At 47.5% G+C, this 22,473-nt stretch overlaps 1 protein-coding gene across 7 annotated transcripts in view; it reads right to left on the reverse strand.

Moving 5' to 3' along the window:
• Window positions 1-22,473, reverse strand: part of LOC126520591 (carboxypeptidase D-like) — a 175,100-nt gene that overhangs the window by 53,585 nt on the left and 99,042 nt on the right. For 2 of the 7 annotated variants that reach the window (XM_055065620.2, XM_055065614.2), the window contains exon 1: window positions 773-1,051. The exons of 3 other annotated variants lie outside the window; for them this stretch is intronic. In XM_055065620.2, the coding sequence (XP_054921595.1) occupies window positions 773-782 (10 nt within the window). In that variant the 5' untranslated portion in view covers window positions 783-1,051. Of the gene's footprint in view, window positions 1-772; window positions 1,054-22,473 lie in introns of those variants that run through there. 2 more of the 7 variants (XM_055065618.2, XM_055065619.2) reach the window with 2 other exon arrangements.

A 22,473-nucleotide genomic window follows, 5' to 3' on the forward strand; every position in this document is an offset into this window, starting at 1 on the left:
GACTTGTTTCAGAGCCGAACTTTTGCAATTAGGACTTGATAACCAATACTTCGACGTCTATATGTTAATTGGTCGTAAACCAATCAGTTTATCCTAAGTCGGCTTCACCTAGCTGTCCTCTTCTTTTGATCGATGTGATTACGGCTCCTCTAATTTTTTTAAACAAGCTTCAACTTTCCTTGTGTTATCATGCCTGCGGGGGCCACAACAGGAAACAGGACAGATGCGATCAGACAAAGGCACATCGATCAAAAAGAAAGTAAAACTTAAAAAAATAGTGTCTTTCGAAACACCAAAGATCACGTAACGCACAAGATCGAGGACACATCCGTCACTTCAGCATGTACGGGCATAGAAATGGTATCTGCTGCGCGAGCGATGAAGAAAATATTCAGTCTGCTATATAGAGTCCCAGTAAGCGATCGCATTGCGTGTGGGAGTGTCTGACCTGGGCGGCACATCCAACGCTCAATTTGACCATTTAGGATTGCTTGTGCCGAACTCAGTGCTACGGTACCTCGAATGACGAGCACCTGCTAAGCACTAGTAGTAATCCTTGTGCTTTCCACATAAGAGAGTCACCAAACATTTGAAACAAAAGAAACCTTTATCTTAATTTGCTCATAGTGGAAAACGAAAGCTCGGAAAAGAAAAAAAAGTAATACGTCGCGCAGTCCATATGAATTTCGCTGCAGCGACGGAGACTATCATGCACGCTCGATCGATGACAAAGAAAGTAAAAGAAAGAAAAAGAAAGGAAGTGCCAACTCACGACGGGGCATGGTCCTCGTAAAGAGACAATAGTGTGCGCTTCTCGTTTCTACCGTAGCCACCGACGATTGACCCTGGATTGCGACGATCCGCGATCGGCTTGGCCCACGGGCCGGGGAATGGCCATCCAAGGCATAGAACGCGCGTCGTACCTCCGTGGCGCTCAGGCGCCTTCCGTCCGTTCACACAGGCGCTGCCGCCAACCGAGTGCCGTGCGACCAGAGCAGCGGCGGCGACGAAGGAACACCGCCCCTTTCTCGCCCGGTGTCCCCCTCCTCGGACGGCGATTCGCGCGCCGGCAACAGCGGCCGCTGCGGTGCCGGTGTGTGCGTGAGAGCGGCGGAAACGGAAGCGCAAGCCTTCCGCTCCTTCCTGTTTAGCTTAGCCTCGGCGACAGGAGTTCGCAGTAAGTGCCAAGGACGCGATGGGCCGCGACCAAGACGCGGCGGCGGGAAAGAAAGCAGTCTGGTTTCGTCATCGTTCGGTCGGTGAGGCGCGCTTCGGCGAGCAAGAAACGGAAACGAGAGAATTCAGTTCTCTAAATTTCCTGCCTCGCGAGAAAGGAACGAGGTCGACGGATCGCGTTTTCGGCCACTTGTGTCGCAGCGCCGAACGTCCGAACCGCGTTCCTCGCGTCACTCTACGCGCATCGGCGAAGTTGCACGCGTTGACGGAAATGTTAAGCAGTGACAGAGGACGGGAGAGAGCGGGACTTTAGTAAGAGCAAGAGATGAGGTGAGCCTTTAGCGACACGACAGATTACAACGATGAAAGATCAAAAAGGGTCGACACATGCAATCTACTTTAAAGTGGGCGTCAAAGCCGTCCTATTCATCGAACAACGTGTCGGAAAGACGGATGCTCGGGGTGCTGAGGACCGCATGGAATCTGTTGGAAACTTGTACGCCGAAGTGGATGGCTATCGTAAGCACATCGCACGTGTGTTTTACGTTTAATCCACGCTGGCCTACACGGCATTACGCACACACACCTGCACCGACGTCAGCAGATGAATTCGGGCCAACGAGAAGAAAGACCAGTCGAGACAAGTTCAATTAAACGTTTGCAGCTTGTCTAAAAATATAGCCCGAAAAGGGGCGAAACATCCGCCAGGTTAATTGGTTTCAACCAACGATGGGAAGAGAGGTGACGTGAGAAGGCAAGCAAGCGCTGGATAAACTTAAGTTCAAAGCACGGCACAGTGCGTTTCTGCTATCTCTGAAAAATAAAACCATGCAAATATATCTGGCGGACAACTTATGCAGGCGTGCAGAAGCAGAGCAGCATTAATTAAAGCGCAGCGCAAGACAACGGAAGCGGTCGCATGTCAAATCAACACTTATGCGCCCGCTGCGATTGCATTGCGGCTATGGCATTGCTCGAGATCGCGGATTTGATCCCGACCGAGGCAGCCACATTTCGACGGGGGCGTAATGAAAAACGCTCGCACACTTTGATTTAGGGACATGTCAAAGAACACCACGGTGCCAAAATCCGGAGTGCGCCACTACGGCCTGCCTCATAATCCGATTGTGGTTTTGGCACGTACAGCTCCAAAATCGAATTCAAGTTTAATGCTCCTGCCATGATGCGATGTGCCATGTGAGGCAATGACAATACTCAACCCAATCAGAGGTTAGGAAATATGGCGCACAACAACGCCTCAAGCAAACACATCTCCCTTTGCGCTTTGTGTACTACGCAGACAAACAACAGTGGTGCACGCAAGGTAACGTTTAACATCGACTCACCACTCTAGTGTTGGACAAAACATTGAAGAAATTCAACGTTCGCCGTCAACATCACCGCTAATTATCGTCAACCAAAACAAACAGCGCTGAAAGCTTCACTTACACCGATCCCCACAGTGCGTGGGATCTGCATAATTTTTTCTACACAGCCACCTCATAGCGTGTAAAGTGCGGTTCACCAAAAATTAACGCCTTCTTACGTAATTTCTTCTTACGTTGAGGTAATTCATGAATTCGCCTTAGCTATAAATAATCGTTGTCGAGTCGACGCTACATTTATGGATTTGCCAAGCTGTTTGCTAAGCTTTCACACTCAAAACTACTTCTTAAACCATCGTGCATTTTAAAGAACAGTATGATTTGTGATTGGATTCAGTCTTACTTAACATCCAGGTATCAATATGTCATTTTTAACAAGGTCTCTTCAGATTTGCTTCCAGTTGTCTCAGGTGTTGCGCAAGGTTCCGTGTTAAGCCCGTTGTTGTTCCTTCTGTACATAAACGACATTGTTGATGGACATAATGTTAAAATCAGATTTCACGCGGGTGACTGTGTGTTATAAACTCAACTGAGGCTCAACTTCAACTAACCAAAGAACTTCATCAAATGTTTCAGCGGTGCCACAAATGACAAATGTCAGTAAACTACATGAAAAGTGTTTTCATTTCTGTAACAAATAAGGCGCGTGTCCTGTTATTTGACTACATGCTGCATGGAAACATACTATCACGCGTCGAGCGTTACAAATACCTAGGTCTTCCTATTTGCAACAACCTGCGTGGGAACAATCACATAAGCCAAATCACTAACCAGGAAGTGTCGAAGCTACATTACATGAAACAAGCTTACGGCATACGAGACTTTTACTTTGCCCATTCTTGATTACGCTAAGATTATTCGGGACCCTTTTACTCAAGTTAACATCAACAGATTAGAAAGAGTTCAAAATAAAGCGGCGATATTTATTTTTAATCGCTGTGGCAGAGTATTGGTTGCGGGATTGCTGGCAAAAGCTGGTCTAAAACACACCTCGGAGAGGAATAAAATTGCTCGATTACCCTTTATGTTTAAAATCGCCTATAAAGTGAAGCATCTAACTATATGCATTTTTCTACAGGTTATGCTAATATAGAAAGCGCTATAGTCTTTCAGTAGTTCCATTTTGGCCAAAAATAATCTGCTTCAGTATTCTTTCTTCCTACAATAATAGTGGAATGAATGACCAGCATAGTTGAAGCAGAATATATAGAACATGCTGAAAAATTTGTTACCAGCTGATCCGTCATTATACGCGTTCTTTTCCTTCTTTCTATGTATACATATTTGTATACATGAAATCATGATGTGCTTTCCTTGTTTTTGATTTTCTCTACTGCTCTCTGTTTGAGAGACTTGTCATGACGTAATCATCGTTTGCTACCCACTCTGCAACGACTCCCACTGTAGTCAGCAGCATTGTAAAATAAAATAAATAAAATATCAAGAAAGACGTTGAATTTTGTGCGCTACTCCACTAAGAGATATGTGTACTTTAGATTCACCTGTGAACTAGTGTAACACGTGCAGGTTTTATTCATGATTCATTATTTGATTACGCAGAACAAAGATGCGCTCACCGGCGCTACACTGTTGGTCCTGGAGCGTGGCTCACGTGCCTGTGGTGGCAGAGACCGTAAACTGACGAACCACACTCAGCTCCGTGGAAGCAGGCGAAGAAAGCTCTGCGTTAATATGTTTCGAATGTATTTTATCCATTCGAAGCGGACGTACCCGCTCCTTACATTGCAGCACTTCACCAAAGCCCTCATTAAAGTGTCGTAAATGTGACAGCAATGCGGGAGTCCGAGTCTGTGACGAGTTTCGCAGTGCCATGTCTCCTCAAATGTGAACTCAATTTCTGTCGCACGTTGTTATCTTTCAATAAACATATTTGATAATTCGCAAGCGTGCTTCAATGCTCTACACATTTGCCAAACTAATGGCAGCACTGGCCATTGTTCAAATGAAGACGCTGTGCTACATCTCCACATGCTGGGGCTTCTCTCTCGCACGCGGTTTCATCACGGGAGACACGGCTGCGCTTTCCATGTCATAACTGAACGAGCAAACTGCGCTGGTACATGCTGCTTGCAAAAATGACTACGTTCACATGAGTACAGGGCAGGTTTCCTCGCGGGAAGACAAGCTTACGAAGCAGTCGATTTGGCCACTGGTATGGACTCATTTGGTCGTATGGGAACTACTGAAAGTCAGACTTAAAGAGAAAGCGTTTTTCACAACTTAGTTATCTTATAGTAATTATGGCTAAATATGCTACTTGAAACATACACTGTGGTGTTCCTTGTACACGGTATTGTAAACTATGCTTAGTTGAACTGGATGTGAACTACCCGTGAATGCACTCGAAACTTATTTTTATTTCACTTTCTTTTTTCCTTAGTTACAAGCTGGCATGTGAATTGTACACGTTGTGATGTACAATGTGCTAATAGTTTTTTGTGAACAATGCGTTAGCATGTTCCGACTTGTATTCACATTTTATTTTATTATTCATTTTAGTTGGCTAGCTCGTTTGTTGAGCCACCTATCTTTGATATGTACTGTTTGGCTAGGCGAGAAGGAATGGCCAGCATCAGCCCTGATACCAATCTCTCATGCGCACACATTTATTAATAATAAAGAAAAGAACGCTTGCCACGGAATATAGAAAAATAATGAGTCATTCCACTCTGTGAAGGTGATTGAGCAGCGAAGCTGTTAGTACACGACATGGAGGTGACACATAATTTTGAACAAAGGCACGAACTTATTTATTGTCTTGATCGGTGGTCATTATTTCACTCGCAACTGCAATCACATTCTTTGATAATGTCAAATCGATGCACGTACGCCGCTGGGTGGTCAGTTGGGCCAGATCGGTATGGCATCGCAAGAGATATGTCTGCAACACGGAACGCGTAAACCGCTCCCTTTTCGGTACCGATACATCCACATTGAAATCACCGACAGCGAAAACAGGGTATAGTGCCATCGTAGCTAATTCACGCAAAGTGAGTAGCCTTGAACCTTAGAGTACTACGAGTCATTGCATTTTTTGCTTGCTTTCGGGGGTATGAGCCATTGATGATGACAGTTTTCTACATGCCGTTCTGTATGTTGTATGTGTGATTAGAAAGAATTTAAGCACTGTTCGCTTCACTTTGCTGAGTCCTTGTAGCCTCTGCTTTACGGGGCTATGATCCGTTTCATTTTTACTTGCATGCGAGAGCATGAGTGCTTACGGGGGTATGAGCCATTGATGACAATAGTTTTTGTTCACGGAGAACAAAAATGCATGGAACCCAAGCTATATGCAGCTTCGCTGTGAAAGAAAACACATCGCTCGTTTGTGGATCGATTGAGTGAACTCTGAAGCTACAGCTGCTGAAACACTTCGGGGTTTATTCGTTCCGAGTCGCAGACGGCCTAGGCATAAATTATCTATACGTTAATAATTCGTTCTCAGGTGGGAACGTTTACGGCACTTCAGATAAACCGAACTGTGCACTTTGCACTTCAAACCGTTGTGTAAAGCGTTTGCACTTTGCTCTTGCATAAAGGATAGCCGTAGTTCAGAATTAATGTGTTCACTGCACAACACCTTACACGAAGATAACGCAACACTCACGCACTGCCTACACGACACATGTTGAGTCGTTGCCATTCAGTGCTTCTGTCGAAGCGTGCTGCGACGGCGCTGCAGTGGCCGGTCTTCCGATAAACGGCCCCCGCCGCGCGGAGTCGTGTCAAGGATCTCCTTGCGACGCGCACACGGGAATTTCGCCGGCGAGACCCTCCGCCTATCCGCGACTGCGTCACAACAAACGATCATTCGCAGCGAGCGACGTGTAACCGACCGCGCTCTGACCACCTGGTGTTCAATGACTTTCTTGGCGGTATCGCTGAGAGCACTGGCAATTTGTCTTCATGTTCTACTCCGCTAGGTGGCCGCCGTGAAAGGACCTTGCGCATGGGATGCCGTGTTTGTGATTGAGCACTTTCTTGTTGATGCAGCAGGTTCTCGCATGCCTTCCCCTTCGCAGCCTTTGTGTGGCTTGCTGGAGTACTTATGACACGCGAAGAGCATTGTTCTCCGGGCGCGCATTTCGCCGTCGTTCGCTTCTTGCGCTTCGTGGGTCACGTGGCTTTGTTTCTGTGAGTATTGTTTCGGTGGTTCAGCCGGAATGGCCGTTCTTTCATGAATGGGAGGTTCTCACTAGCGCGAAAACGTCATAACTGCTAGGGGAATTTCAGTCGGCTCAACGCCTATGATTGTGACTGCTGTTCATTTATGCACCACGTGGAGGTATGGTGTAAGAAGAAAAGGAAAAGAAAAACTTGCTTATATTCTTTTGTTGTCTGAAACAAGGTACCTGGCGCACAAGTTGCGACTGATGAGACTCGAAGATACCACTGGGTGCGTTCGACCATGTATGAAGCCAACATTTAATGAAGGCAACGAAATCATAGGGAAAGCTACTTGTTAATTTAAGTGCACAACAACTAAGGTAAAGGGAAGTGAAAGTCAAAGGAGAAGGGATGGAGGGGTGAAGTGACATAAGTCGCGAGCACTATGTACAGATACGACTTTCTTTTGTATAGTTCTCGTACTCAGCGTGTGATGCGTTTTACAGCGAAGCTGTATACCTCTACGGTCCAAGGAAATTTTCGTGTCGTTGGCGTGGTAAGCAAAAAAACTCCCCATACGTGGGCCCATCCCGGAGATAGGGCAATGCCGGGTGTCATGATGTCAGATAGCGGCCAGCTGTTGCAGCACCGACCAATATGTTCTGTGTCAACTGTCACTGTTCCAACTGGTTCCAACTGGCTCTAACTGGTTCCAACCGTCTTGTAGTGCCCACGCCGACTACTGTCGTACTTCTCCTTCGCTACTACCTCGGCCAACGCGCGCCTTCTGTTAGTCCTTGGTAAAACAAGCGAGCGCACTGGACTGACCGTAGTAATATTGGCACGCGCTTAGCGAAGGGCTCGGCTAGCATGGAAAGGGCACCGTGGAAGAGTGACAGACATTTTCGTTGAAGCAAGGAATAAGTGTGCCGGAAGGCATAGTTTTGCGAGCTCTGCTAGACACAAAAGCCTTGTGGACAGAAATCATAACTTGAGCGATAATGAAATAAGCTACGAAAAATGCAGATATCCCAATAACAGCAATAAAAAAGTAAACTCAATAATCTGAAAAGAAATAACGAATATAAATTCAAAGTAGGGATAGGAACGTGCCGTCTTAAAGAGACGAGAACGCTGCTTCTCATGTTCGATGTTTCCAAGAACATCTTTTAAAGCGTCATTTCTGAAGGAACGTCATCACATACATTCATCGCAGTTTATGCCGGTGCGTATCTGTTAGGTGTTAACTGTTAGCGTATGTTAACCACACATATGAAATATTTCACTGCACACTGCTTGCGCTACGCCTCAAACTTACGAAGAACAGCACAGCCGCGTGCATGCATAAACGCTTTCCTATTTTGCAAATCAGATATGCTTTGCTGCCTCGTCTCCTTTTTACGCGGCAAGAACGATTCAACGAAAAGTGCGCGCAAGCATTCCGAAGTGGTGAGAAAAATATGTTTAGTAGAAAAAGAAAAAAAAAACTCAGTGCCCTTCCACTCTGTGAAGAAGGATGACCAGCGAAGCTGTGTATGTGGGCCCCTTAATGGCGAAGTGCACCTCCGCCGCGGGTCGGCCCGGCATTGCACTATGTTCGGGGGATCGGCCCACGTATGGGGAGTTTTTTGGTTACCACACCAACGACACGAAAATTTCCTTGGACGGTAGAGGTATAGAGCTTCGCCGTAAAAAAAAAAAAAAGAAAAAAAAGAATACGGCAATTAAGCCTTGAACCTGCATTTGGAGCACACAGCCGGCTGCCTGTTCTTCGTTTAGCCGCGGGAGACGCGAGACCAACTCTTCCTGTTTGATAAGACGCATAACGGTGAACGCTCGTCCAGCATTCTGAATGAATCGCGTTCGCCTCCGCAATTGTTTCGACACGGCGACCTAGTCCTTGGCTATCTGAGCCAAAATCAAGCCCCACCGGCCCACGATATGCGTTTTGTGGCCGACGGACGCGCACTGAATAGAATCGAAGCCTGCACTACAGCTGCCGCGCAGGGGCGACCCGGCTGAAACCTCTCCACGGCTGGGCACCGTTGCAAACGTACGATAATAGTTCTGACTCGATTCCCTCGAGAGTCGACCTCTGCCCTGCAGGAGTCTCCGGAGCCTGGCGCACAGGTATCCGCAATCTGTAGGCAATTCAGGCGGTGCTGTTACGTCGACAGAGTTTCTCGTATACGCCGCCGAATTGACTTCCTGTAAATTACGTCGTAACTTTGCAAGGCTTCCTGGCCGCTCTTCAGATTCGGCACAGGAGGCGAGCGAATGAAGAAATATATAATGCTGACATTGATAGAGGCGACGTAAAGGGAGAAACTGGAAATGGAGCAGAATGACTAAGTAGCAGTCTTAAAGCATTGCCTAGTGTGCACTTACTTTTATTTATTTTTCAACTCTCCTCAGTAGACAGTCGGAAACGTAAAGCGTTAAGGACGTCCCGCAAGGACAGCACGGCGACAACTTCCAATTTCCTCGCGTCGCGTACTCGTCGGCCTTCGGACAGGCCGCACGCAGATGCCTCTGGTCAACCCCCGCACACAGTCCTGTAATATTGTACTTGGAATATGCAATGATGTACTAGCAAGATTTCTTTAACGCCTGTATTTGGGGGCTGTTATGCAGTGTCGGCATTCTTTTTCAGTTTTCCTTCCTTTAAGACTAAATAATTTTTCAAGCGAACTTCAAGGAAACAGAATACAAGAGGGAGGCTTGCGAGCTCTGGCGAGCGGGAGATCGGAAGCTCAGCGTCAAAAGACGAAAACACGCGAGTGCACGGAAGCGGCGAACCGTTCGAGGCCGTCGACGACGCTGCGTGCGGAGGACGGTTGAGCCGTTTTGCTTGCGTGTGCCCAAGTTAACTGCATTCAATATACCCGCCTTTGGTCCTTCGACGTGTGTTCAATCACCGGTAAAATTGTATTTCTCTGCTCGAATTTTCGTTCAACAAGCGTGGAAGCGTTTAAGGAAGTTTTCACGGAAATAATAGTGTTCGATTGCTACACCATGCTCACATCCACTCGCTGCGGCCAAACCACGATGACGAGAATTGTTGCTGCGTGGGACACGCGCAGCTAAGTGACGCAGATGCACAAGGTTACGTGCGCCCGTGTTTGCCGCTTGCCATGCGCAGCGCCACTGACCGCACATCTTTGGTTCGCGGTTGCACTTCAAGCTATAGAGCTTGAACCATTTCACATCGTTGTGTCGGTTTACATGCGAACCACACTGTGCAAAATAATAATAGTACTAGTTAAATAACAAAATTCCTGTACGATAAGCAAAACGAGAACAAGGTAAAACCTGGAACCGACAAGTTGACTTGTCTTTTTCAAGGCGACGTATGCTTTCCTCGGCACAATATATATGGGTAGGGTTCTTCTAAAGGGGTGTGTTTTCCCCAAATCCATGTAAAGTGTGAAAAGCGCACGCTTTCATCTAGCTTATGTATTACTGCAATTATTTGCCGAAATCGCACGTATTTAGTGCCATGTCATAAGTTGTAAAAAGCCATTTGCCACGCTTTGGGACTTCGTATAACTGCAATGGGTCCGATGCCTTACAGCGCACGAGTCGAAGCGGTAAAAGCACGCACGTCGATGTCTCGATTCGTCGGACGACGGAAAAAGCACGCCTATTCAGTGCAACGTCGGAATATAAGTCACACGAAAACGCAAAGTTCCTTGAGTTAGCGACATAGCAGCAACTGCAGACGACCGAAACGGCCTCGTCGCCTGCTCGCTCTCGGCGTCACCAGGACGAAGGACGTCGTGCTCGCCGAGCGAAGAGTGAGAAGTGTGCGGGGGAGCACAGGGAAAGAACGACACATTTCGAAGTGCATGTAGGGATTCTAATTAAGCCTTCCCTGCCCATCGCGTCACAATTGCACGTATCCGTTCTTGGGGCCTGTCCAAGAATATAGTCGCACGTACCCAGCGGTCCAAGTTGTCTACTCGGCAAGACGGCAACCGCAAAGTGGGAGGAAGTAACAAAGAGATTGTGCTGGGAACCTGCTGGAATATGCTGGAAATTCGTTGGAGGTGTTGGTGGTACAACTACGTAGTCGCATGCGCAGGATGGGATTTCATTTCGCTCAAGTGTTCGACGTACGCAACCGCCAGCATTGCCGCAGCGGATGTCCGGCACGCGTGCGGCAGTTGTCGTTCGCTCGTGTCTTGCGGCAGCTCGTCGGGCAGCTTCTCTTTCGGGCGCGTCTTCTAGCAGGCGGTCATTAGCGTCGCTCGTTTCCCGCCCAAGACAGGGGGAAAAAAGAAGCTGGATGCGCTCGCTTCCCTCGTCACAGCGCCCGGTTTTAACGTCGGCCTCCGAGGAAAACCAAGGCGGGCCGTCCCGACTCGCAGACGCCCGAGAGACCGCTTTAATTATCAGCCGACAAAACAGCTCGGTACAAAGACGTCGACGAAGCTGCCGGTGCCCGAGTGGAAATGGTGCCAAGAGATGTAAAACGAACGAAGTCCGATTCCATAAGAATGAAGGTGGCTGCCCACCTGTTTATTTATTTTGCACGCTGCGCCCCCACCCCCAAACCCACAATCTCACGAATGGTCAGGGGAATACCCTTCTTTGGAATCTCAGTTTTCTTTTGCGGTCAAGCAACTTGCTGTTTTCTTACTTCGCCTGCTACTTGTGAACGCTGGAAGATTGAATTTAACCGGCATGTGACGTCATAACGTTTCGTGCCCGTGATGGTCTCTATATATAGCTACCTTCATCTCGCCAGCGATCGGATCTTGTTTCCTAGAGATGGCCAAATGGGTCACTGACAGCAATCGTATAGCAAACGAATAAGGGGACGAGCGACGACAGATTTCAGGCAGTGGCTATGTGCGCGAAGAAAAAAGAGCGATAGAGAGGAGAAGGACGTCTTTCCCAGAAAGGCCGATCTTACACGCTAGATTTATTTGGCCGTTTAGGCCTCCGACAGCTTAAGAGAGATGCTGACAGGTTTAGAAGTAGCTTTAGTTTTCATAGTATTGATTATTTTGAGTAACTTTTGTTTCAGAACATGCGACAATCCAGTTCTTTCTACATATATGTTTTAATGGTCGACGTATGCAAACTCTAGTTCGCGCGACGAATACACACATGCAAGGGCTCAAACATTATCGCCTTGTCTTATTTGTCGTTCTTTGCAATATCTTATTATATTTCCTCATGGAGAATATTTTTTCGTAAGAATGAAATCGCCATTTTTAAAGTTCTGACACAAGTTAATTTTTTTTCCTGAATACTTGCAGAGACCAATCAAAGAAATATTATTCCTTGAACTTTGGACCATCGCTTATTTGTTCTTCGAGTGGAAAAGAAATTGCAACAAATATTTATCCTTGCACAATGGTAGCACTAAAATCGGCTGTTCGTCCAACATAGCCCACTTTTAAGAAATGGCGTACAAATCTCCAGTGAGGATAATTCTAGACCTGGAACGGAACGTCAAAGAGACCTTAAACAGCATGATCGAGCTTACTAATATGTTTAGTTTTACTCGTGACGTGATCTTGGCTAACGCACTTACAGCACAAAAGCGTATTCGAAAATATTTCTGCAATAAATATTCTTCAACATTTTTAGATACAGAAGCGTTCGGTCAAATAGGCGAGCAAAAATTTGAACGCTGACGAAGTGTGCCCGGACCCTTTCAATGAAATCTCATTTGAGGTCTTCACGGCGGCTGGGTTATTACAGCGACTGATAATTTTCGATGAGATGTGATTACCTTCTTATGATTAGAAAAGTGAAAAATAATAATTGATGTCTGATTATGTAATGTCCCTTTATTGGAAACCACGGGAAACAATACTTTCAAGCGCCAGCCAGAAACGGAAATACCATCAATTTTTCAAAGAATGGCGAAGAATGGCGTCTCGTGACCCCTTCCTTCGTCCGTTGTTTTATTTGGCGCCTTCGTTGTAATCACGCATAACCAACTCGCCCACCAGCACGTGCTCAGTGGCGTTATAAGGATTGCCAAGTTTCGTAAATGTTACAAAACGAGCACAGCTTAGTTGGAAATATCGATTTGACCAAAATTCCGGGAAGGTAAAACGCAGGAGGCTATAACGAAGCTTAGAGAATGTGTTCTCGTTATGAAAGGCATTGTGCCAGCTGCGAATATTTCCGAATGTCTTGAAGTTATTCATTATTCAGGGACCGCCCGCTTTAGCACCAGATCTTCCTCCGGGACTATTTTCTCTTCCTTAAACAAGGCACGAAAGGAAAGGAACAAACACGGCTATAATTTGGCGCTGAGATACTGCCGCACTGCAGTGTAGCGGAACACCTAGCGACCATAGCGCGCCTGAACTGCCTCGCTTTTTGAGTAACGTCCACGAACACTCGTCGAAAGATGCGTAGCGAGCGAGTAGAACTTCTTAGTGGGTACGCCGGACAGCCGAAAGTTTCATAGCTCTGCGTCATTTTCTCGGTCACCGAGCTTGCCTAGCTCTTACCCCGTGAACAGGCATACACCAGCAGCGACTTTCGTCTCCCTTTTGTCCGTGTCGACGGTGTTTCCATCGAGAGCTTGCTGCGCAAACGCACAAAAGCCTGAAAACATAACATACAATGCATACATTAGGACCATTCTAGAAGTCCCACGTCTACCTCGAGACATCCAAGGAGGATTGCAGACCTGCGTATTCGTCAACGGTGGGTGACTTGAACCCTTGACAAATGACGATGAGCTTCGTCCGTGACAGGAGAATAACTTTTGGGCGACTTGGTGTTTACTTAACATGTTGCTTAACATGTCGCCTCTCACTGTCCTCTTTGGTGTGTGTGTGTTTTTTGCCCTGACAAGAGTCGTGAAATGTTCGTTAGGGCGTGCATATGGGCGAGTACTAGCATTGCATGGCGTGGCGCATGCGGCATGGTGCCTCCATCCACTCCGGGCTCTTCTTGTCATTCTCGGCATCAAAAAGAAAACGGAGATGTGATCTCTCGTCCTCAAACAAACAGTGCGTTCAGCCCTGCATGAGAAGCGCAGAGAACGCATCCACGTTTACACGGATTGTTCTGTCTCCTCCAATAGTTCATCTTGAGCAGTGGTTATTCCCGCGAGATCTGTCACCATCTAATTCAAGACGTCTGACATTACATCATCGACGGCTGCAGAATCCGCAGCTATCCGAGCTGCTCTGTAGTTTATTGGTCGCAAATCATCACAGTGATGGTCCATCTTTTGTGACTCGAAGGCAGTTCTCCAGTGTCTGCTGTCCCTTCTCAACCACGGACTTAACGTACAATTAGACGCAGACATTCGACTACTTCACCAACACGCAATCGGCTAGGTATGGTATGGTATTGAATGAAAAACTTTATTCAGGTTCCTTCAGGTCGCGCTAGATTCCTAGCCTGAAACGGGCCGTTCCATGTCGGGACCGAAAGGCCTATAGCCTCTCGGCCGCATCGCGGGCCCGGTGGACTACCCATTTCTGTTCTTCTAGTTCGGGGCTACGGGGCAGAACATTATCTACCAGAGGATATCGGGTCATTACGGAATTTCGGGAAATAACAGTGCGGATGACGCTGCCCGATCGACCCACGATGGTGCCCATATTATACCAATACAACTATCGAGAACAGATGTAGCCAGAAGGCTTCGCTCCCTGGCACGCGAGCTTACGCAGACTCTGTGGAACACCAGTGAATTCACCAACGCACGTATCCACAGATTGGATCCACGTCTGCAACACCGTCTTCCACCAGGGTTACCATGAGCGGAAGCAACACTTCTGTGCCGCCTGTGGCTCGGCGTGGCATTCACGAACGCCTATTCCTTCCGCGTTGGAATGGCCGACAGCCCTACTTGCAACACCTGCGGCTGCGAGGAGACGATCGAACACCTCCTCTGTTACTGTGCCCGTTGTAATGTGTCAAGAAAAGTGCTCGCGACCGAGCTCGAAAAAATTGGACGATCGCCCCTTCACAGAGGAAAAAGTTCTAAGATACTGGTCCGGACGGGTTTCGGCGCTCGAGGCTTTAAGGGCTCTGCTCAATTTCTTAAGGGCTTGTGAATCGTGCGACAGAATTTGAAAGTTGCAGCGCGTAGCATTACGTTTTTGTGTGAATTTTTCTCTCGTTATTACTTTATTTGCTTAATTCTTTCACGTTTTACTCCCTGTGCCCCTTTTTTCAGCACAGTGTAGCCAGCCGCTACTTACACTGGCTAACCACCCTGTGCTCCCTCTTGTCTCTCTCTCTGGCATGGCGAGTTCCACGTTACGAAACAACACGGATTTTTGTTGATTCCTCTTTCTTAAACAAGAAGCATAAAGAAATAAGAGCAACCTTCTACAGCGTCAGACACACAAATTTTTTTCTAATCCACAAGGAGCAATAAAGAGCTCAAACAAACAACTTCTACACAGCCTCTAATCTAGCGCGCTCTGACTGGAATATATAGACAAAACAGTTAAAGGCAGCCACCCCTCCCCCAGTTCACCCTTTCCACTTTCTCTCTTTCTCTCTATTGAATCACGTTAGAGAGTCATGCAACCACTGTCAGTCAGTTTCTCAGTGTCTTTTCCTCTGAGGAAGGCAACAGTCACTTGATAAGAAACACACTGGCCCAACTATCTAAGCTGTGCGTACAGATTTAATTGCTACCTTCGGCGTGTATAATCACACCACGCTACAAGAATATATTTTCTTCCGTCCTCTGTATATGCTATCCAAGTACAGACCGGAAAGCCGCCACTTCGCCACCGGATCCGCGCGTACGTCGCGGTGCAGCATCCGCGATCACCAGCCTGCCAGCGCCTGTTTGGTTGGGTTTATGCGGCGCCGCGCCATTCAAGACCCCGTTCGCGCCTCGGGCGGGCCGCAGCTCAATCGTGGTAGCCCGTTGCGAAGCGGATGTTGGCTGCCGTCGTTCTTTCAAACGCTCTTCGCACGCGGCTGTTGCAACCAAACAAACAATGGAGTTTCGTGATGACTTGGCCTTGGGTTTCGATGACAGTGTCACTTTTCTTACTCTTCTTTGAGCTGTAGTTTACTTCCTTCTTTTTTTCAGGTTTGGAGTTTAAAGACTTCTTGAACAAAGGTTAAGCTTCAGAATTGATTCCGTATATTGCGAGACCTTCAGTGCGTCAAATAAATGGCGAATGCTTAAGGAATATGTATTTCTTAATTCGGAAGCTTCCCTGCAGGAGGCTGCCCACAGGCATGCTAAAGAAAGGAGAAAAGCCCCTGCTTGAGCAAAGAAAAAAGAAGAAACTCACGTAGTGTGCGCGGCTATAACCGAAGCATTAAGTTTAGTGTTGACAGCGCTCACTGCAGGTACATTGTTTCCTATATCTCGATCGGCTTCTTCTGTAGAGTTATATACATCCCATATTTGCTACATAATAAATGTATGATGGCAAACTAGACTCAACACGGTTTAGTTTAGGAAAAAATGTATGAATGTTGAAAAGTCTGGATATTAGATAATTCTTTTTAATAAACGGAGAGGGTGTTCGTTGTAGGCCAAGAACAGTCCAAGCGATGCTCGTCATTTCCGTGCTAATCGAGGACCGGCATTGTGGCTCGCTCAGAGGATAGTAAGCAATTTCGTTTTAATAAATATTAGTTACCTTCGCATGACAGCTTACAAAAACACTAAATCTCTTACATTAATGCTGTGCATTTCCAGCTTCTCTTCTTTATTACATATGAAGCGCGGGAAGTTCGGCCACTGAAAGTGCCGGCTGTCCCTAAATCATAACGAAGAAAAGCAACAAGGAAAAAAGGAAACGGCAATGAAATTACAAAACACTGTCGAATCAAGTCTATAACGAAATTATAAGACGCTATCGAAGAAAGTCCATATATTAGGGAGAGAAACAGGGAAAAGGGGAAAAAGGTTATATAAGTGGACAATAATAGCGCAAGCACGAACATGTCATGGAAACATAGCGAAAATTAAAAACACATAATTACTGCTCACAGAGAACGTCACTGTCTACGAGGAAAGCCTATAGAGCTTTGACAACTCATCTCTATTTGTCGGAGCACGGCCAGAATCCACGCACTTTTTGCACCAAGAAAGGGCACCTGCCTGTGCAGCTGTGGTCACATGTCTGCCCTCTTTCCAATCGCTATTTCTCCCACTCCAGTGCAGGGTGGCAAACCGTGGTGGCAAACAGTACAGGGTGGCAAACTCTCCATCTTCATACAGCGATGTTCATCGTGCTGGTGGGCTGCACTCTGCGACCACAGATTGTGCTGGCCGCCATCGTTGTCGCTAGGGTGTGCGCTTGCTTAGGGGGCACAACTCCCACCCGAAGAATTGTTAGTGTCATTACCCACAACTTGTCGTAAATATGCCCTGCTTTGCCGTCGCTACAGCGTGACATCTTGCCTTTCCAGCGTGGCACTAAAATGTAAAAATAAAACATCTCAAGTTCGCTTCAGGACGAGACACTGAGCAGAAGCAGTGACAACGCGATGTTTTGGTCTCGTTTGGTGGCGGTTTCCAGAGGGCGAATACGGACCCTCCAGTGTGCCCGATGAGCAGGCTGGAGAGTCCGGCGCCAACGTCACCGGCACTACTGATACCGGCGCATTCCCTGTGGTTATGGTGGAGCCCTTAGGGCTCCCGTTCGGTCACTGGAAAGCACTATCAATCTTTGTCCCGAACCGCTTTCACGAGATACCTTGTTTAACAACGTAATTCATTTGCAGTGCAGCACACCACGAAGGGAAAGCATGCGTCAGTAGGGAGGCCTTGGATTTGCGCGCAGCCGGAACTGCGCCGCGCCGAACGCACGCAGGCTGTTCACGTCCGTAGTTCAGAACTGATTGTGGCTTTTTTGCGCTGGAACCGCACAACGCAAAGAAAGAAAGAAAGAAAAAAAGAAAGGAAGAGAAAGAAAGAAAGAAAGAAAGAAAGAAAGAAAGAAAGAAAGAAAGAAAGAAAGAAGGAAAGAAAGAGACCAGTGTGTAGCGCAACAGTCCTCGTGCCGAGAGAGGAGGAGGAGCACTGTTGGGCGCACGACGCGAGACTGTCAATGAGCCGGTGGCCGATCGCGTGGGCCGCCCTGGCTGTCCGCACCGCGCGGAAACCGCGCCGACGGCGAGTGCACGCCCGCGGCGCTGGCAGTGCCGCCGACGAAGGCCGCTTCTCCTTTGACCCAGAAGGACAACTGGCGACGATTCCCCCGGCGATATTGCGCGCACAGGGAGGGAGGGAGGGTAATGCCGCGATTCTTGGCCAGTGGGGCGTCGCGCGCGATTGATTCGATCGAGTACGTGGTGAAGTGCGAAGTGCATGCATTGCGAACAAGTACCATGCTATCCGACCGCACCAATGTACCTGCTACATAGTCGTACCAACGTCTGCATCAAAAAACTTTGAACAGGTTCCGGCAGACAAAACAGCCGTCCTTCCGACGCGTTATTCAACGGATCGTGTTGTCTTGGCGCACATGCGTTTCTCACTTGACCGGTGACGTTGGCGGGCAATGGATGATTCGAAACATAATTGAAGGCTTTGGAGAGTATAGGCTTCCCCCCACTCGATCGATCGATCAATTGATTGATTGATTGATTGATTGATTGATTGATTGATTGATTGATTGATTGATTGATTGATTGATTGATTGATTGATTGATTGATTGATTGATTGCACAAATGAGTACCACAAACTCACGTTAAACACAAAGCAAACATTGAACGCACCCTGGTCGCAGCCGAAGTCGGCCCGGACTGTTTTAAAAACGCTATACTCGCATCTTGAATACGTGTACAGTAGCGCGATTAAAAGACAAGACAAAAGAATACACATAGGGGCACGCACAGAGATGTACGGTCGCTCGATTAAAAGGCAGGACAAACGAAGACACACGGGGACACACACAGCGCTATAACTTAGCGCTGCGTGTGTCCCTGTGTGTATTCTCTTGTCCTGTCTTTTAATCGAGCGACCGTACACCTATTACAAGCCCACATTGCAACCCTCGTGAGCTACACTCGCGGACAACTTTCTGTGGCAATGAAGGGAAAGCTACGGGGGCGTGGCTGCCGCACACGTGTTACGGCGCCAAGTAGTCCGACAGCGCTTGACAGTGCGTGTCGATGCTCGGAGCAGACGCTGAATAGACGCAGCTTGCGCGTGCGACGGTTTCGCGTTTGCCCAGACGCGGAAGGGAAAACCTGCAAAATAAGTAAACCTTTACACTCAGCGGTGTGTTATGACTTAACTGTTGCTATTAAAGTGTTTACGTTTTTTCTCTTCCTTAGCTAAACTAACGTGGATTAAAACAGGGACTCTTTTCTGAAGCACTCTCACTTGTGCGCGATTTGCATCCGTAGCTTTCCCTTCATTGCCACAGAAACTAGTCCGCAAGTATAGTGTGCTTTTAAAAGAAACGGAACTGATCAAAAAGCTATACTGTGTGGAAACTGATGCAGTCTTCTTTTTTTCATCTTCTTTTGTGTTCTCATCTTTCCTGCCCTTACCCCATCTCCCCGTGTAAAGTAGCCAACCGGACACTTAATCTGGTTAACCTCCCTGCCTTTCGCCTCTTGTTTTCTCTCTTTCTCTTGAACATGCTGCGTTCAGGGGCGGCTATTGCATAGCATACTCTCTTGCGCAAATGTAAACAGATCTGCGAAATGCGCAGAAATGCGATGGTGATGCTCAGGTAAACACGACCATGTAGTGTCAATACAAGGCATGCACACCTACAATGTATGCGAGATAAATGGCCTATACTAAACGCCTCGTGACTATTGCCGGAGGGGGTGTTCCCAACGCACATTGTGTGTAATTACATCTTGCTGCGAAAGCATATATATAGCAAAAATATGGAGCTACGGCCATCGTTCCTGCACGCAAGTAGTCTAATAGTAAATGAATAATAGAGCCTGGGAAAAACAAACTTTATCATCTTTGACGAAGAGAGATGTTAATCTGTTCGGCAGCCGCCACGCACAGAGAGAGAGATAAATGACAGACAGAACGTTTATGCAGGCTCCTCTGCAAAGTAGGCGGGGAATGATGAAGAGAAAGGACGCTATTACTAAGAGTCTGTTCGCGCAAACACGTGGAAGGCCAACAACTGTATCTTTGAGAACCATACTAAACGCTAGACACGTCATCGTTCATATATCAGTATCAAGGGAAGGTTGAAGAAATTTAAAGACGCAAAATTGCGCAATGTGCGAAGAGCACCTTGTGGGAGACCATGAACTGCAGGCATTCCGATACGGACCATCAGCGATAGGTGGAAGTGGCTTAATTGTGAAGACACACGAGTGACTGTGTGTGTGTCAGCCCTCCAAGAGAACTTAGAAATTTCAGTTGTCTCTCGATGCTGCCAGTTAGCTTAAGTGCCCCGGAAACGACTTTGAAGGAAAGTTGTCTCTTCTGTTACATTCATCAAGCCTTCTTTACGACTTTGTTTTTGTTCTCCGACCATACTTTTAGACTTCGCGAAATATGCAAAAGAAATGCGGAAGTTGCGAAACAGTTCATTAAAGGATTTCTCTTTGGCTTCCAAGCTTTCTTGAGAAAGCATTTTTATTGGCTAGGTTGCGTATTTTATTATCCTGGAGGCGAGAAAGCCCGCCAGATTTTCTAAAACTTCTCGAAGCGTTCTGCCTACATAAGAAACAAATAAATTCAGCTTGTTTCCGTCGTTGATTTCTTTCTATGTATTTCTTTATGCAGAGCAGCACATATATCTTTTGAATGGGAGGTGGACAGAATTGTAAGAAGCGGTTCAAGGAGAATGAGTAATTGCAAATTTCATGGGCTGCCAGGAATGGCGCTACCGGTTCGCGCTAAGGTTTTCGCATTAACCTTGCCCCCGCGAGGATTGTTTGCCGGCGCGGTCTCAATTCGTAGTCGCGACGTTGCAAGCGCCTTTTATGCCGACTGACAGCAGGCGCGTGCTCAGAATGTGTCGGCGCCATGTGTGTATACGACGCGCGTCGTGTGACGCAAGGGGAGTCGGGCGTGTGCGATCCCACGCAAAATTCATGTCTCGCGAGATTGAGATTACTTATATAGAAACGAGTACGCCCGGCGTTGTCGACCCGTGCAGCTGTACGGCGAGCGCTTGGCGAAGCATTGTGGTATTACGCGTGATGCACTGCAGTTCTTGCACGCGTACATTTGCACACTTTGCACAAATGTATGTGCGTCGGCACAATCTGTGATGTCCAGTCCGATTGTTTCATCGTCCTTCGGGGCTACACTTTGGTGAAGTACACAACTGTGGGATTAATGAGGACGTTATTTGCACGTTCCACGTTTTACTGCGCGTGTGTTTGTGTCGTGGACTCATCCCAGCAGCTACCAGTCTTAGCTGTTTGTGCTGTGGTGCGCGAAGTGCTTATTCTTGAATTACTTGAGTGCCCCGTCTTTGTCCCTGTGTTATGTGAAAGGTTATTTTATCGTGGACGGACAAGGGGCGCGCGCAGCGGTTCTTTTTTTTTTGTTCTTGTGTGTGTGTGTGCGCGCGCGTGTGCGTGTGTGTGCGTGTGTGCGTGTGTGTGTGTGTGTGTGTGTGTGTGTGTGTGTGTGTGTGTGTGTGTGTGTGTGTGTGTGTGTGTGTGTGTGTGTGTGTGTGTGTGTGTGTGTGTGTGTGTGTGTGTGTGTGTGTGTGTGTGTGTGTGTGTGTGTGTGTGTGTGTGTGTGTGTGTGTGTGTGTGTGTGTGTGTGTGTGTGTGTGTGTGTGTGTGTGTGTGTGTGTGTGTGTGTGTGTGTGTGTGTGTGTGTGTGTGTGTGTGTGTGTGTGTGTGACAAAGGGATGAAGAAGTCTATTGTGCAATCATGACCTGTCATAGTTTGCTTCCCATACAATACTTTCTGCATATTTTAATGCTGCACATGGCTCTTGATCGCTTCAGCTTAGCATATGTAGGTCATTAGCTCGTTATTTACGTATACACTAAGACGTTTGGTGTTGGTGTGTTTACGAAAACTGGTGGGACCACTCTGGGCCGCTGAAAGAGTATTTTTGTATGGATTGGCGCTTACATGTCGTGGTACCATTGTTAATGTTATAGGAGAAGACACCTAAAAACAACAAGAATGACTGTTTGATAACTTCGTTGGCGCTGTTTTACACGACAAAAGCAACGCTGGGGCTACGATGGATGGATGCCGTAGTGACGGTCCCCGGATTGTTTTTGACCATCTGGATTTTTTAACGTGCACCCAAATCAAAGCACACGGGCGTCTTCACAATTCGGCCACTGCGACCGGTAATCGAACCCTCGTGCTCAGCAGATGAGAGCCGTAGCCACGACGGCAGGGAATAATTCTCGAAGAACGGAACTTGTTTTTAAATGTATGTGCTGCAAGAACAATACCCACGACAGTGACGCTTCCCGTGGTTACGGTGTGCATTTCAGCCGACGTGCGGACCGGCCCATTCCATCACCGTTGTTCGGCGGGCTTAAAAAGCTGCGCAGAGGCTGCGAACAGTGGGTGATCTCGCAAATACCGGTGGCGTGTTCGTAGAGGCGATTCGCACGGCTTCCGTGTCTGTGCGGACGAGCGCGTTACATGAGCTGCATGCGTTGGCACAGCGTCCAACGTTCGCCGAATATGTTCCGCTCGTTGACGCGTCTTCTTCTACGCTGGTGATGGACGACCCTCCTGGATCCGGTTACGAGGTTGGAACGCACGGCTAGTGCCGACTATGTATCGATGGCCAATTGAGGGCGAGCTGTATTGATCGTTTGTGCGCCTTACTTGAACGGGAAGTTTTGAAAAATAGCCTAGTATGGCTACAAATTGTATTCGAAGTCTTCATTTCT

Source organism: Dermacentor andersoni, chromosome 3 (genome assembly GCF_023375885.2).
Source record: "Dermacentor andersoni chromosome 3, qqDerAnde1_hic_scaffold, whole genome shotgun sequence".
Taxonomy (NCBI): Eukaryota; Metazoa; Arthropoda; class Arachnida; order Ixodida; family Ixodidae; genus Dermacentor; species Dermacentor andersoni.